The sequence below is a fragment of the Takifugu flavidus genome, unplaced genomic scaffold, assembly GCF_003711565.1.
Source record: "Takifugu flavidus isolate HTHZ2018 unplaced genomic scaffold, ASM371156v2 ctg211, whole genome shotgun sequence".
Taxonomy (NCBI): Eukaryota; Metazoa; Chordata; class Actinopteri; order Tetraodontiformes; family Tetraodontidae; genus Takifugu; species Takifugu flavidus.
The window spans coordinates 31089-47023 of record NW_026621884.1 but is presented as its reverse complement, the minus strand read 5'-3'; the positions used below and the strand labels follow the sequence as shown (position 1 = coordinate 47023).

Here is a 15935-nt window from a genome sequence, read left to right as displayed (position 1 = left end):
CAAAATGCACAAATTCTGTCTTAAATCAGTATCAGCCGTCTTTGTTCATTTAAATATATGGAGCAGTGATCCAGGATTAAACGTTGCTGTTGTCCAAGATTACTGACTGATCCATGATGTGTAACAGATTTCTATTATATCGATTAACGTGAATGTTTGCATTGAAATTGGACAGAAATCTGCAGAATGTAAACTGTATAAAAGTTCACTTTCACAGAAACAGTTGCAGTCTCATTATGGGCTGTAACTGTAGGAGCTCCAGCTTATGTCATTAGAATCTACATGATTCAGTTTATTCATGCTTTTAGTGCTCTTTTGACTGAATTTTACCAGGTAAAAATGGACCTTTTCTGCCCCCAATAAAAGAGTTCCTCTGGTAATGACTTTTATTAGCACACGGGCAAACAGGAACTCAGGCAGACAAGGAAACACAGGAAATAGTCCGTTCTTCTGGCTCAGGGCCCACACAAAGTCTATGGTTGCAGGCTCGGGGAGTGGGTCGAGCAGAGCCGGAATGCGGAACCAAGGGGGAAGGATGTAAATCCTCGGAACCGTGCAGTTCCGCTGACAGCGGGCAGGAGTGACAGAAAGGGGCTTACAGGAGAGGAGGCTGATGATGTAGCGGAGCAGACTGGGGACGAGCAGCAGCAAAGTCGGGGCCAGGCGGAGAAGTCAAAACCAGGCGAGCAGCAGACAGGAACCAGAAATGCTGAGGCAGAAGTCGTAGTCAGGGGCAGAAAGCAGGTAGGTTGTCCAGGGAACAGGCGAGGCAGGCAGAACGAAGACAGGCAGGGTCGGTAACAGGTAATCCAGCAGGGAAATAACGCTGGAAAGTCTCGCATCAAAGCAGAAGAACAATCTGGCAAAGAGTGAGAGTGCAGGGGAGGCTGATAGCAGGGCTGGTTGGGAATGAGCTGCACCTGTGCTGCAGGTGAGTGGAGCAGAGGCAGGGGGACAGGAGGGAACTGGGGAAATGGAGCTGTGACAAACGGTGATCTATATGTACCTATATGTAGCTATAGCATCATTGGCCTCCACTCCAGCCACTCCTGGTAGTTCCTCAAAAACACTGAGTTTTTAGTGGATGCACAATCTGTGGAAGCCAACATATCCAAGGTAGTTTTCTCTGTCAACCGGACTGGGTTTCTTCTCTTGAAGACGTTTCGCCTTCTATCCAGAAGGCTTCTTCAGTTCTGAAATCGCTGGGGAGAGAGCTTGAAAATATAGCCAACATAGAAACTTCTGAAGAGCCAAAGTTCTTGCAACAAAAATATAGTCCCCAATTAGGTTGTTTTGTTATCACACGACCCCGTCCCCATTATCTTAAGAGAATATAAAAGAATGAGTGGAGACAGAAGAGAGAATGAGACGTTTTGGCGCGTGTCGCTCTTGATTTTGTGTTTATTTTTGCAGTAAACTTAAAGGAGGCCTTTACACTTTATGTTTGATTCCATTTAAGCTGATATTCCATTCTTTAAATTTACAATATTCATGGGAGTTTTATTTGGTCATTTTGCTTCTTCTTATTTACTATTTCCCACATTTCTTATTTGTTTTTATTAGATTGCAATGAATCATATAGCATTTAACAGATTGACTAAAGTCAAATGACCTGCGGTTCCCACCGATAGCCGTCATTCTGATGGGTTTTTGCTGGCTGCAGCTGAAATATTCCAATGCTCCATGTCACAGAGACAGTAAATACTAAACCCTAAAGATTCTGAAGGCATGATGTAAAATAGTAACGTATAATACAGACATTTGAAGAGACAATGAAGAGAATGTTTTCATGCTTATAAGAGTGGCCGAGGAGCCATTTGCTTTGTCGACCATCGACTGAACTCCTGAAAGTCCACCAGCGCTTTTTAAAAACTGAATTTTTCATCTATGGAGGAGTAGAGAGTAGACGGCATGTTTCCACAGATGCTCTTCACCAGTGGTCAGTGAGTGATGCAGCAGATGAGCGGGAGTTGACTGGCTTCAACCAGCTACTGTCTCAATGTCTCCAGCCCATAGTGTGGATTCTCTACGAGATCAGACAGCAGCTTCACTCCTGAATCCTGCAGCTGGTTCTGACTCAGGTCCAGTTCTCTGAGATGGGAGGGATTGGACCTCAGCGCCGAGGCCAGAGAGCCACAGCTGATCCCTGATAAGCTGCAGCTCCTTAATCTAAATAAAGAAGGGAAACTTTTATAAGGTTATAAGTGAAACCAGTATTAATCTGAAAGGTTGAAAGGTTAATCAAAGGCATGATCTGTAAATATTTAATTTAGTTACAGGTTAAAAAATGATAGTAATATGTAATTACCACAATTCCAACCTCTCAGGTTTGCACTGTTCCAAAGGAGAATATATATTGTTCTGGCCCTCACTCTTCCCAGGTTCTCCCACCTCTTTCCCTCCCATCTCATCATGGAGATCCATCTCACCTGTGGCTCATCTTTAAAGGCACAACCTGTCTTAGATGACTTCCTGTCTCCCTCACCATCTCCCTCCTCGTTGGCTGGTGTCTACCAGGCACCCTCACCTAGTTTTGTCTAATTTTGGTTACCATCTGTCGGCTTTTTCATTGTCCTTAAATCAGTTTATCATGAATAAGTGGTCCCCGTGTGGCCCTCCCTCCTGAAGGAACTGGGCACAACACACACACTCAGAAAGTGTGAGGACCCTCGGATGGAATAATGGACATTTTTGAGAATGGTGTTTACCTCAGAGTTTCCAGTCGGCAGTTTGGAAAGTGGAGAAAACCACAGAGCTGCTTCACTCCTGGATCCTTCAGCTGGTTGTGACTCAGGTCCAGTTCTCTGAGATGGGAGGGATTGGACCTCAGTGCCGAGGCCAGAGAGCCACAGCTGATCTCTGATAACCTGCAGTGGTTTAATCTAAATAAAGAAGGAAACTTTTATAAGGTTATAAGTGAAATCAGTATTAATCTGAAACGTAATAAAGCAATTTTTCATCAGAAAATGGATCAAAGCTACTTTTCATCTTTGTAAATATTCTTTTACTGAGATTCTGTCGCCTGGTGAGGAACAGACGATTCCGAAGAACAATTTTAAGTGAGGGGGGGGGATCAGTGAAGATTGATTGATTTGTTTTTTTTACACATTTATGTTGTAATATTTTAAGATGATCATATTGGACCCCTACTGAAAAAAAATTCTTATTTCCAAAAATTTCATATATCAAACCGCACAGTAGAAATTACATTAAAAAATGTATCCCATCAGCCTTTACGGCTGGGGGCTAGGGTGGATACATTTTCCGAGTTAGGGTGTTCGCTTGTACACTACAGTACTGTTCGCAGTGCATTGTGGGATACATTGAGTGCACTACATAGGGTACAGCGATGCTCACTAACAATTGGGACTCTATTTCAAAATGGCGTCCACACTATTGAGTGCACTATAGGGCAGGGGTGTCAAACTCAAATTCACAGTGGGCCAAAATTAAGCAGTGAAGTAAAGTCACGGGCCAAACTCAATATTTATTGAAAAATTAACTGCAACTGATATGTAATGTTTAACCTTTTCATAGGGGAACAAACTTTAGTTTTGCTTAAACACAGAATCTGGAACAACCAACGCTTGATATTACAAACACATGAGAAATTAAATTTGAAATAAAAGACACATCAGTGGTATTCATTTCTTATTTAAATAAATAAATAAAGTATGTCTCTCCCCATATCCTTTCAAGTTCCTTTTTAAAGTAAATCTTTTTCAAAGCCAACAACAAAAGAACCAAAAATAATGTCATTCAATAACAATCCAACATTCCAACTATTAACAGACCATGCCGTGCAGTAGAAAAAGTGCATCAGAAACAGATATATTCAAGCTCAGTTTGCTACACTCTGGTTTACTCTGCACATCGGTCTAAGCCAGATACCTGGCATCTTCTCTTAGATGCAAGTTGATCAATGTCTGGGGTCAGGCTCTGAGCTGAGGAAAGCCTCAGGACGGAGTGAAGGTGTTCATCAGTGAGTCGACTTCTGTCAGGTGTTTTGTTCACCTTCATCATAGAGAACAGTTGTTCACATAGATATGTGCTGCCGAACACTGAGAGCATCTGAGCAGCTTGGGTGCGTAATTGAGGCATTGTGTCTGGGAGGAAACATGGAAACCGCGCAGCACCAACAGTCATGTTTTGATTTGAGCATGTCATTACATTGGAGTTCAATTAGCTCCATTTGGAGGCTGGTTGGTGCGCTTTCCACGTCCATCGCAAACGGGTTACTGAGCAGTTCAAATCTCCCTTTCTGAGCCTCAAAGTCGGCAAATCGCCGGGAAAACTCGGCGCTGAGCGCGTTGATTTTTTCAGCAAACTGTGCGCTAGGCAGCACGGCAGGAGAGATTTGCTCTGCCATGGTTTGGCAGCACGGAAAATGACCCAAGTTTCCTTGCAGCATCTGAGTCTTCCACAGACACAACTTAGTTTTAAAGGCCCTCACTGCTGCGTACATGTCTGTGATGATGTGGCCCCGTCCCTGAAGCTGCAGGTTAAGCACATCGAGTTGGCTCACAATGTCAGACAGAAATGCAAGCTCACACAGGAACGTTTTATCTCTCAGCTCTGTTGTGTCCTTCCCTTTGTTTTCCATAAACTGACAGATTTCCTCACGTAGCTCAAAACATCTGTTCAGTACTTTTCCTCTGCTTGGCCGTCTCACCTCTGTGTGATAGGGCACATCTCAGTATTCCCAATCCAACTCCTCCAGAAAAGACTCGAACTGCCGGTGATTCAAACCTTTGGCTCTTATGAAGTTGACGACTCGTTTCATAGAGCTCATAACATGTTCCATTTGCAGAGCTTTGCCACAGAGCGCTTCCTGATGTGTGATACAGTGATAAACTGTAAGTTCACCTGCAGCTTCCTCCCGCATCTTCTCCTGAATCCTGCTGACCAATCCACTCTTTTGACCGCACACCGCGGGTGCACCATCTGTCGTCAGTCCCACAAGTTTATCCCAAGGCAGGCTCATTTCAGTTATACATTTGGATACCTCTTCAAAGATATCTTTTCCTGTGGTGGTGCCATGTATTGATTTTAATCCTAAAAGTTCCTCTGTGACGCACAGGCTGGAGTCTACTCCACGGATGAAGATTGACAGCTGGGCAGTATCAGACGTGTGGCTGCTCTCATCCACAGCAGGGGAGTATGCAATAAAATCTTTCCCCTTTTTTATTAGTTGTTCATGTAGATTAGTGGAAAGCTCACACACGCGCTCAGCCACGGTGTTTCTGCTCAGGCTCACATTTATAAATTCTTGCTTTTTATCTGGGCACACGATGTCGCAAACTTTGACCATGCACTTTTTGACAAACTCTCCCTCATTACAGGGCCGGGCTGATTTTGCTATCTCTGCTGCCACAATAAAGCTAGCCTTTACAGCAGCTTCACTTTTTGATTTTGCTTTCAGGAACATAGACTGCCGGCAAACCAGACTTCTTTTCATCTCCTCCACCTTCTGCAGCTTCTGCTTTACGTCCAGGTCCTTGTACTTTTCATAATGTTTTGTTTCATAGTGTCTTCTTGTTATATTCTTTCGTTACAGCCACGTTAGCTCCGCACACAAGACCAACAGGTCTGTCCTTTATATTCGTGAACAGATAATCTGCCTCCCACCTGTTTTCAAAGCTCCTGTTGTCCATCGTTCGTTTGGCCATTTTTGTGGAGGTAAAATTAATTTGTCCGATGTGTCTGGAGCATGGTTGTCAATGACTGTCAACAGAAAAAAGGAGCGCTTGCCGGTTTCAACTGTGCACCAATATACTAGCAAAGCACTGTGGGATTTGTAGTATTAGCGGTACAGTATACACCGCGGGCCAGCTCTAATGCACATTTGATATGATCTCGCGGGCCAATTAGAAATACACTGCAGGCCAAATTTGGCCCACGGGCCTGAGTTTGACACATGTGGTATAGGGGGTGGTTTCAGAAACAGCCAACCTGTCTTAGATGACTTCCTGTCCCCCTCACCATCTCCCTCCTCGTTGGCTGGTGTCTACCAGGCACCCTCACGTAGTTTTGTCTAATTTTGGTTACCATCTGTCGGCTTTTTCATTGTCCTTAAATCAATTTATCATGAATAAGTGGTCCCCGTGTGGCCCTCCCTCCTGAAGGAACTGGGCACAACACACACACTCAGAAAGTGTGAGGACCCTCGGATGGAACAATGGACATTTTTGAGAATGGTGTTTACCTCAGAGTTTCCAGTCGGGAGTTTGGAAAGTGGAGAAAACCACAGAGCAGCTTCACTCCTGAATCCTGCAGCTTGTTCACACTCAGGTCCAGTTCTCTGAGATGGGAGGGATTGGACCTAAGCGCCGAGGCCAGAGAGCCACAGCTGATCTCTGATAACCAGCAGTAAAGCAATCTGAAAAATGCAGGATGAGGTTATACGGTGCAGGTCTGCATGTTATCTGCGTCAGTACTAAACCTACGTTAGTTCTTAGTTGGGTCAGACCTGAATTCACGATATTACAAGGAATTTTTTTAATGTTGTGCATCACATCAGTGTTGAGAACAGCCTCACTTCACCATCTTAGCAGCTGGTATATAGGTAGAAAAATGAAGACTGACCTGAGCGTCTCCAGTTTACAGTTTGGACTCTCCAGTCCAGAACAGAGCCGCTTCACTCCTGAATCCTTCAACGTGTTGGAGCTCAGGTCCAGAACCCTCAGATGGGAGCGGTTGGACTTCAGAGCTGAGGCCACAGAATCACAGCTGGTCTCTGATAAACTGCACTCACTTAGTCTAAAATAACAATTATTTTGAGAGAAGACAAATAAAAATCAACATGTACCAGAGCAAAACACAGCTTACAAGCAACAAACCTCTGGTCCTGCTCCGGCTTATCTGCCGTATGTTCGTATTTTGGGTTCTTTCAGGGCGGTTGGACAAGATCTACAGCGTATGTAAAGTGTGTGGGTCAAAATACCTTCCAAGTTTGTGAGACCACATTTCTCAATAGCACTCAACTCTTGTCAGGAGCTGGGACAAAGCGACCCACTCCTGATAGCTTGTGGGCGATGCTGCAGCGACCCTGCAATCCCTACACTCTCTGGTGAAACCAAATCAAAGGTTTTAGACACTGCTGGATGCTGGAAGGGTGGCTATAGTCTGGACGCATCGTTCCCCTGACTGCACATTTCTCCAACAATGATTGGCAGCTGGTGTCACTTGTTCTCCAGATGAGAGAAGGAAAGAGAGCCCCCCCACAGTGTGTTTGATTGCCCCACTGCAAGCTCAATGCTGCCAGAAAACATTGCAGGAGCATCAATTCCCCTCAGGGCATCAACAAGGACCTCAGGAAAAGGTGCAGCTGCCACCTACTAGAGACAAGCACACTGAGCTGAGATTCAAAGCCCTCTCCTCCCAAGAGAAGAGCTTGTTTGTTGGAGGCTCTTCTGGGCGATACCTGGTGCCACAGCTCCAGCTCAGCCCGTCTCTGGAGCTGAGGTGGAGCTTAGCAAGTTTCATGGTTCTCCACCACTTCCTCTCGCTGAGGACCTTCTCAGCTGGTGGTTTCTGCTCCACCTTCCAAGTTGAGCAGGTGATACTTCTGCATTCCTGCCACCAGTGTCTCTGCAGAAAGAGTCTTCTCCACTGTTTTATATTATATTGTATAAAATTAGGATTTTTGGTTGATGTCTTAGATGTTGTTGTCTAAGAGCAGGTTTTTCTTTAATAACATAGAAAGATTCGATGAGAAGAGCAAATGTATTATTTTATGAACTACTTCCACTACTATTATATACACATACTTCCATATTGTCTTAGATTGCAAGCTGCATTTATTGCATCGTTCATAGAAAGTCATATTTGTGAGGAGAAAAACTCAAATAAGTTCATTTTCTTTCATGATCATTACAAAAGAAGGAGGCGATGAACAAACAGATTTATATAAAAATGTGTGAAAACTTATGGATGGAAACCTTTTTAAAATGGTTGCATTGTGTAGAATCAGTGTAGAATCAACTTGTTGACTTCTGATTTGGACTCCAATGGAAGTGAGGTGCAACAATTGTGGATGCTGAAAGCTTCAGATCTTCATGAAGGTTTCTGTGGTTGGACTGACCTGCTGCCCCTTTAAGAGGGAGGCAGGTTTGGGCTTCTGGCTGGAATGAAGCCACCTCAGATGAGAATGACTGCAGGCTTTCGGTACCAAGGTTTAACAGGGTGCTCACTTCACACTTGGGCTTTTCTCTTTTTTGGGATGGGTTTTCTCAGTAGAGAAGGGGCATGGCACACTGCAGCAGCTTTCTTTTTGGGTTTTCTAGTTTTCCTTCTGATCTTTAAAAGACAGGAAGAACCATTTTTGATTTGTCTGAATGTTTGGGCGGTTTTGTGGCCAGCCTAAAATAAAACAAGACAAATCTACAACTGATACTTCCTTTCTAGTCATTGATGTCCATCCTCACATGGGACAGATTTCTACAACCAATTTAATACTGCAAATCTGTCCTGTGTGGTCTTTTTTCTGAGAACTGTAACACTATGTTTATAACAAAGATCAAACATGTAAACATTTATTGTCTAACTAGTTACACCTGGGAAAGTACTGGATCATCTCTGACTGACCTGAGCGTCTCCAGTCTGCAGTTTGGATGCATCATTCCAGAAGACAGTAACTTTACTACGGCATCTGTCAGGTTTTGGTTCTTGCTTAAGCTCAGCTCCCGTAGATGAGAAGGGTTTGACGTCATTGCTGAGGCCACAACTTCCCAATGACTCTTTGAAAGAAAACGACCAGACAGTCTGTTGTGTATGAAACAAAAATAGTGAGTCAAACTTTGGGATTTCTAATCAACTTATCTGAGAATCTACCTAAACACAAATGTAGCTCATTTCCTGGAAAAGCTAAATTCAACACCATAGAGCAACAGTTTGAACGACCATCAGATCTGAAATGACACTGAATTATTCTTAACATTTGTCTTATTTTAGAACAGCTCATAATTACTCAATATTTAAAATGATTATAGCAAATGGTTTAAAGAAACGTGCATCTTTTTATCTGTCTATCGGCTCTTTGGATATTTTGCATTTCATACAATTTGTACGATGGTGCGTCAAGTCTTAATTCAGCGATCCGATCGATGACATCAGAGTCTCTGGTTGCATCGATTGCCCTCAGCTTCTGTTACATCTGCCTGTTTTCCTTCAAATCATTTTCACTGCACCTTTTTTTGGCGAGTGATGAAGTTGCCACCTAACGGGTGTGGAAAGGGTCAAACAACTTTGTGGGTCACATAAAGGCTCCAAACGGAACCGCCACAAAGACCTAAAACACCCATTTAAACCAACGAGGCCGGCTGTTTTTACGTTGAACAAATGAAGCAAAATAGTCACATGTCATTAGTTAAAATGTGTTTTTCTGTCATTTGAATACGATGTATACAAACAAACAAAAGTTATTTAATGACATGACAGTAATTTCATGATAGTCAGTTAACTTGTGGCTCCTATTATTCCTGCCTTATGTTGGTTTGTCTGGATTGAACTTTGAACTTATATCCAGCCAGTGTTGAACATTTCTGAATGAATTGTTGTTTTTTTAATTTATGGACGCTGCAATGGAAATAAAGAATTGAAGGAATGACCACTGGAGGGGGTATTGCTGCCTGACATGATCGACTCGCTTGATTTAAACGCCGATGTCCGGCCTCAAAAATCTTTACTTACTTGGCCTTTCTGCAGTTCCTCACAGCTGGAATCAGGCGACGTCGTCCCTCCACTGAGGTGTTGTACTGCTGCAGGTTCAGCTCATCCAGAACCTCCTCTGACATCTGCAGCAGGTCGGCCAGAGCTGAACAGTGGATCTCTGACAGTCTCCTCTCTGATTTCTTCTCTGACTTCAGGAACTCTTGGATCTCCTGATGGACTGACTGATCCTTCATCTCCATCAGACAGTGGAAGATGTTGATGCTTCTGTCTGGGGAGAATTTATCACTGTTCACCTCCTTCAGGTTGTTGAGGACCTTCTGGATGGTTTCTGGGTGGTTCTCCGTCTGATCCAACAGTCCACCCAAGATCCTCTGATTGGACTCCAGAGAGAGACCATGAAGGAAGCGAACAAACAAGTCCAGGTGGCCATTTTTACTTTCAAGAGATTTAATTAGTGCTCTCCTGAGGAAGTCATCAAGAGATGTGACTGGATCGTTATTAAACAACCCAACAACCAGGAAAAAGGGTTTAGTTTCAAATATTTTGGGAAAGACTCCATAATCCTTTTATTGATGGTGTAACAGTGGAATGTGTAGACGGCAGCCAGAAACTCCTGAATGCTCAGATGAACAAAGCAGTAGACTGATTTCTGGAAGATCACACTCTCTCTTTTGAAGATCTCTGTACAAACTCCTGAGTACACCGACACCTCGGAGACGTCCAGTCCACATTGCTCCAGGTCTTCTGAGTAGAACATGATGTTTCCTTTCTCCAGATGTTCAAACGCCAGCTGACCCAACTTCAGAAGGAGTTCTTTGTCAGCCTCAGTCAGTTCCTCTGGTCTCTGCTTTCCTCCATACTTCTGCTTCTTCCTCTTTATCTGAACCATCAGGAAGTGTGAGTAGAGGTCAGTCAGGGTTTTGGGCAGCTCTCCTCTCTGGTCTGTGGTCATCATGTCCTCCAGAACTATAGCAGTGATCCAGCAGAAAACTGGGATCAGACACATGATGTGGAGGCTCCTGGAGGCCTTGATGTGTGAGATGATTCTCTTGGACAGATCTTCATCACTGAACCTCCTCCTGAAGTACTCCTCCTTCTGGGAGTCAGTGAAGCCTCGTACTTCTGTGATCCTGTCAACACACGAGGGAGGAATCTGATGGGCTGCTGCAGGTCTGGAGGTGATCCAGATGAGAGCTGAGGGAAGCAGGTTCCCCTGGATGAGGTTCACCAGGAGCACGCCAACTGACGATACTTGTGTGACATCAGAGATGAGCTGATGCTTGTTGAAATCCAGTGAAAATCTGCTTTCATCCAGGCCATCAAAGATGAACAGAAGTTTCCAGACAGTCAGATCTTCTGCTCTGATCTTCTGTAATGTTGGATGGAAAACATGAAGCAGTGAGAGAAGACTGTGCTGCTCATCTCTGATCAAGTTTAGCTCCCTCCATGAGAGCGGAAGCACCAGACTGATGTCTTGGTTCTCCAAACCTTCTGCCCAGTCCAGACTGAACTTCTGCACTGAGAAGGTTTTTCCAACGCCGGCGACACCGTTGGTCAGAACCACTCTGATGTGTCTCTGTTGCTCAGTTAAGACTTTGAAGATGTCCTGGCACTTGATTGGAGTGTCCTGGATGTTCTTCTTGGAGGTTCTCTCAAGCTGTCTCACCTCATGTTGTGTGTCCACCTCCTCACTTTGTCCCTCAGTGATGTAGAGCTCAGTGTAGATCTTGTTCAGCAGGGTTCCACTTCCTGCTTCATGAGTTCCTTCAGTCACATGTTCACATCTTCTCTTCAGACTGATCTTATGACCTTCTAGCACCTCCTGCAGATCACTTCCTGAACATAAGTAAACCAATGATTTCCATCTATAATAAATCATCAACACAACTACAAATTCATGACATCACAAGTTAATTTTTGTAATGAACAATTTTACTTTGTTTGGGCTTCATTTCAGCATCTCCAGATCTGCTTCCAGATTGTGAACAAGAGGACTCTCCTGGTGGAGCTGACTGGTCCCAGTTTGATAGGATGTGCTCCCCCCTCTCACTATGAAACACATCTCTATTAGTCCTTTGATTTATAGGATGAAAGAACCTGATCAAGACTCAATATTGTTCCAGCATTTATGTCTGAATTCATCTTTCAGTTTAAAACATGATTCTTGTTTCTAATCAACAATATTCACATTAAGTCTGTAACTATATGACTGTCTGAGGTTTAAGTGTTAAACATCTCCAATAATAAACTCACACCTGCTGCTGTTAATGTGACTAACAGCTGGCACACAAACACATCATCACGCTTTAGTTTTCTTACATTTGGTCTGAACTTCTGAAGTTTATTTCCCCATCTTTGGACCAGTCACTCTTCAGGGACACACAGCTGGGCACTGTGGACTCTGCTCTGTCCTCGTCCATCCTGAGGAAACATCAGAAATAGTGATGAGACGTGATGAAGGTAAATAATCTGTAGAGGTTGTAGTTAAATAATCCCAAATCATTTTTATCAAACAGGAACATTTCTGATACATTCTGGATAACAACTGAATCAATGATGTATCTGTATAATTTTCATGTTTTCAGAGTTTAAGCTGCTTTTTTTAACTGTTCCCTGCAGTGAGAAAAGAACTGGCACCTTTTCCAGCCCCTCATCCTGCAGCACTGAATGTGCTCTAAAGTTCTTTCCAGAGCAAACGTCTCTGCACTTGCAGCAACATGTTGTAGTCATGGATCCGTGAGGAGAACCAGATACAGGAAAGCCCCCACTTTGATCCCAAAAACCCAACTGGTGGCCAACGGTGGTCCTGCAACGATGGGGACGCTGGTCCATCGGCCCGACAACACTGGTTTTCCACAGGCCAACATAGTGAAAGGACTGTGCGCCGTTTCATTTTAAGGACCTGATGAATTTCATTTTTCACAATAGTAGAGGCTAATACCCACAAAATGATGTTTTGTATGGTTGAGAAATGTTCTAAGGTAGAGTTGTGGTTCAGAAAACCTTACTTTAAAGGTGAGCCTTGAGGTCCGATGCCGAAGTATAAAGGTTTCCCTTTGGAGCAGTCGCTCTTCATGGACACACAGCTGGGCACTACGGACTCTGCTCTCTCTTCCTCTTCCATCACACATTCGCTCATTTTTAAATGTGAGTCTAAATGGTTAAGCAGGAACAGTCTGCTGACACAGAAAATAAGATTAAAGAACATGATTCTCAGTATGAAGACAAGCAGAGGTCTGTCCAATGACGTATTGTCGGCTCATTCACATCAAAATCTATTATATGATGTAACCCTGTACATCATACAGGCCACATATATATTGGGAAAAAGTTTTGGGACATCTTAAAAGTTTACACCATGTTAAATATAAAATAGTTGTGGAAAAAATGTTTCTCCTGGGTGTTTCAGAAGGTGCGGTGGCATTAGACGGACGCACACAAATACAAATTAAATCATTTTTTATCTGGTTATGGTTTACAAGAAAACCTAAATTCTTTCAAGATGTTAGTTCTCAACATTAAATTCAACAAATAAGATGAGAATGCATTCAAAACTACACAGAAATAAGTCATCACATCATCAAAGTCGGTCAAATGCAGCATCATCTTCTGTCATCTCAGACAGGATTCCAAGAAGAGGATCTTCATTTTCAACAACGCACCTTGACATCTCATCATGGCTCGTCTGTCAGATTACAAGCAGCTTTTTTTGATCAGGCGCATCATGTTTCTCACGAACACATGATGGTGCTGGAAAAAACATCTGTAGCCTGACCTAGAGGTCAAAACTCTGCATGGCGTGCACAGCTACTAGTTGCAGCTGGTGGTTGTGGCGGAGGAGATCCCAAACATATCTAGCAAGCTTGTTTTGGAGCAGAGCTTGTCCACACCTCTGACCCCACTCATCACAGAAGTCCCCACCATATCCATGGCCAGGTGTGTTGGCAGCATTGGAGCCAGCCTCAGGAAAAAGGTGTCAATATCTCAGAAGTGATGATCAAGTTGCCACGACCCAACAGAAGTCAGCAACCCAACATGCTGAATAGAATAGATGACACACAGCAAAGGGCAAAAAACACCCAATTCTGCTCAGACTAATCTGATCTGACCACATGTACAGGACCAAAAATATGAAACACCATGGGTTTAGGTAAAACAATAAAATGGAATGCCTTGATCTCTCCCTCTTTACATACTCTCCTTTTTTAAATAAAGGACTGATGTCCCCGTAGTGGAGGGACAAAGAGAGGAGGCTACAACTGTCGCGTTTGTGTCCCTCTTCCGTGGATTTTTCCACTAACTGCAAATAATATTGTTACTTATTGTGAGTATTAAAATGTGCTTCCTCAACTTCTAAGATGTCGGCTCAGGGTTAGCGGAAAACGCAGTTAGAGGAAACACGGTACAAAGTTTGATCATCCGTCACAACATTCCCGTCGACCAGCCGCAATGTGCGTCGTCCGAAAACGCGCACGCTCATTGCGCACACGCAGGTTATTAAGCCGCATCTCGCAGCGGAACATTGATTCGAGACGACAGCAGTGAAAGAACAAATGCTACCTGAATATTAGAGGTTTTCTATCAGGTTCTTCTCTGCCTCTACACGTCTCGTGTTTGTGGTTGGATCGCGTCATATCCAGCACAAGCGCCTCTCTTCAGAACAATTTGGTCCACGTTTTAACTGAAATACTGGGAAACAACTGGAGTTCGTCTGACAGATGTTCGTTTTTGGGGCGGAATCAAACTGTGTCAACTTTTTGATCTATAGGATCCCCTCTGGTTCAAAGTGTCCCTATAGGATATTGACAGTTCTGACCTTTTGGGGGCTGCACACACCTCTTAATTGTGGCAAATTTAAAAGAAAACAGTTTTTAAAAATCAGCTGAAAAATGAAGACGCAAAACTATGACAGCATAAAGAACCGATCAGGGTTTCTCTCTTTAAATGAATATGAAGCTTTTCTTTTATTTCACATCAGTTTCTCTGTGAATTTTAATATCTCAAACTACAATTTTTATTAAAATGTCTGCAGAGGGTGAAGGATTAATTAGGTAATGAAATGTAAGACAAGGAAGTGGATTATAAATGAACAAATAGTTACCTTGATTCAGTTGGTGGTTGATCTTCGGCTCTTGTCTGATTTAAATGACGGCTTTTTGACATCTTTATTTTTTTTATATTTGTAGTAGCAAATTACTGCAACTACAGCAACTACAGCAACTATGACATCACTTCCAACCTGGCCCGTTTGCTTTTCAGCTGAAATTCAAAGAAATTCAGGTCAACACTCAAACCTTAATAATGATTCTTCATTAAATCAGCTGACTGATGACATGAAGATGCTTTTTATAAACTTTTGTGGTGGTTTTGGGTTCATTATTTTCCTTTTGCTGCTTTACATCTACTTCATGAGGTCACTTTTAGGCAGGCAGGTTCCACAAGATTCCAGAGCTCAGCTGTTCAGGTTTCTGTTTCATTTGCTGCTACATTTTAGTCCTTTTCAGCCTAAAAGTGTATTTCTTTTAAAACTCGGTTCAGCTCAGGTGAATATTGTGAGGATCTGGGTGTGAAGGCGCCTGCAGTGCTGTGTGTGAGCTTCAGGAGCTTCAACGCCTGCTGACATTACTGACGTTCCACCGCTGATCTGGAGCTTATTTACTCATTCCAGCAAAAGTTAGATCCCACTGAATGAGCCCATTATTTTCTAAAAAGTTTAACGTTGACACTGATCAAAGAAACTGGAGCAAATCTTCATAATTATGAGAGATTCTATCTTTAGATTTCAACAAGAATCTAAAAATGAATTTCATCTTTGTTCAAACACTGATTCAACAGGGTCACTCACCTCCCCCACTCAAAGTCCACAGGAAAATTAGGCCCACCAGCAACAGAGGACGCTGATACGTTGACATGATTTCCATTAAAATCCAGTACGGGAATGTTTCACTGGCAGCAGAGTCCAACTGGTCTGATCAGTGTGTGTGTGTGGGTGTGTCTGTGTGATAACAGTGTAACTCACACCTGTAGTTTGTACATTAGACTTTGTCCTTCTTGTGCAGCATATGTAAACAGTGGTTCTGGAAGTTAGACACCAGAAAACAACCCTGACAGTTGAGTCAAGTTTTCCTTTGAATGTATGTAAAAAATAACATGTTTTTCTAATACTACAAAGGAAGCTTTGATTAAGCATTGATGAGGATTTTTTTAATTTTGGTTATTGTTCATAAAATTACCATGATAGCATTGTCAGTAAACAAAAATAT

General features: G+C 43.0%; 2 protein-coding genes and 1 long non-coding RNA gene across 3 annotated transcripts in view; all 3 read right to left on the bottom strand.

The window, feature by feature from the left end:
• Positions 1 to 1371: 1371 nt before the first annotated feature.
• Positions 1372 to 15935, bottom strand: part of LOC130519800 (NACHT, LRR and PYD domains-containing protein 12-like) — a 39722-nt gene continuing 25158 nt past the window's right edge. The window contains exons 9-12 of the mRNA XM_057023390.1: positions 6586 to 6759; positions 6206 to 6379; positions 2709 to 2882; positions 1372 to 2169 (exon numbers count right to left, since the gene is read on the bottom strand). Coding sequence (XP_056879370.1) covers positions 1989 to 2169; positions 2709 to 2882; positions 6206 to 6379; positions 6586 to 6759 — 703 coding nt within the window. The 3' untranslated portion in view covers positions 1372 to 1988. The remainder of the gene's footprint in view (positions 2170 to 2708; positions 2883 to 6205; positions 6380 to 6585; positions 6760 to 15935) is intronic.
• On the bottom strand, positions 3468 to 6197 carry LOC130519805 (uncharacterized). The gene is made up of 2 exons (XR_008948477.1): positions 5225 to 6197; positions 3468 to 5179 (listed from the first exon to the last, which is right to left on the bottom strand). It is a non-coding gene; the product is annotated as an uncharacterized LOC130519805 (long non-coding RNA).
• Positions 6782 to 15664, bottom strand: LOC130519802 (NLR family CARD domain-containing protein 3-like). The gene is made up of 8 exons (XM_057023392.1): positions 15518 to 15664; positions 14774 to 14931; positions 12681 to 12848; positions 11992 to 12093; positions 11609 to 11721; positions 10219 to 11508; positions 9691 to 10174; positions 6782 to 8763 (listed from the first exon to the last, which is right to left on the bottom strand). Exons 2-8 carry the CDS (start codon positions 14833 to 14835, stop codon positions 8550 to 8552), a joined length of 2433 nt encoding a protein of 810 aa, XP_056879372.1. The 5' UTR covers positions 14836 to 14931; positions 15518 to 15664; the 3' UTR covers positions 6782 to 8549.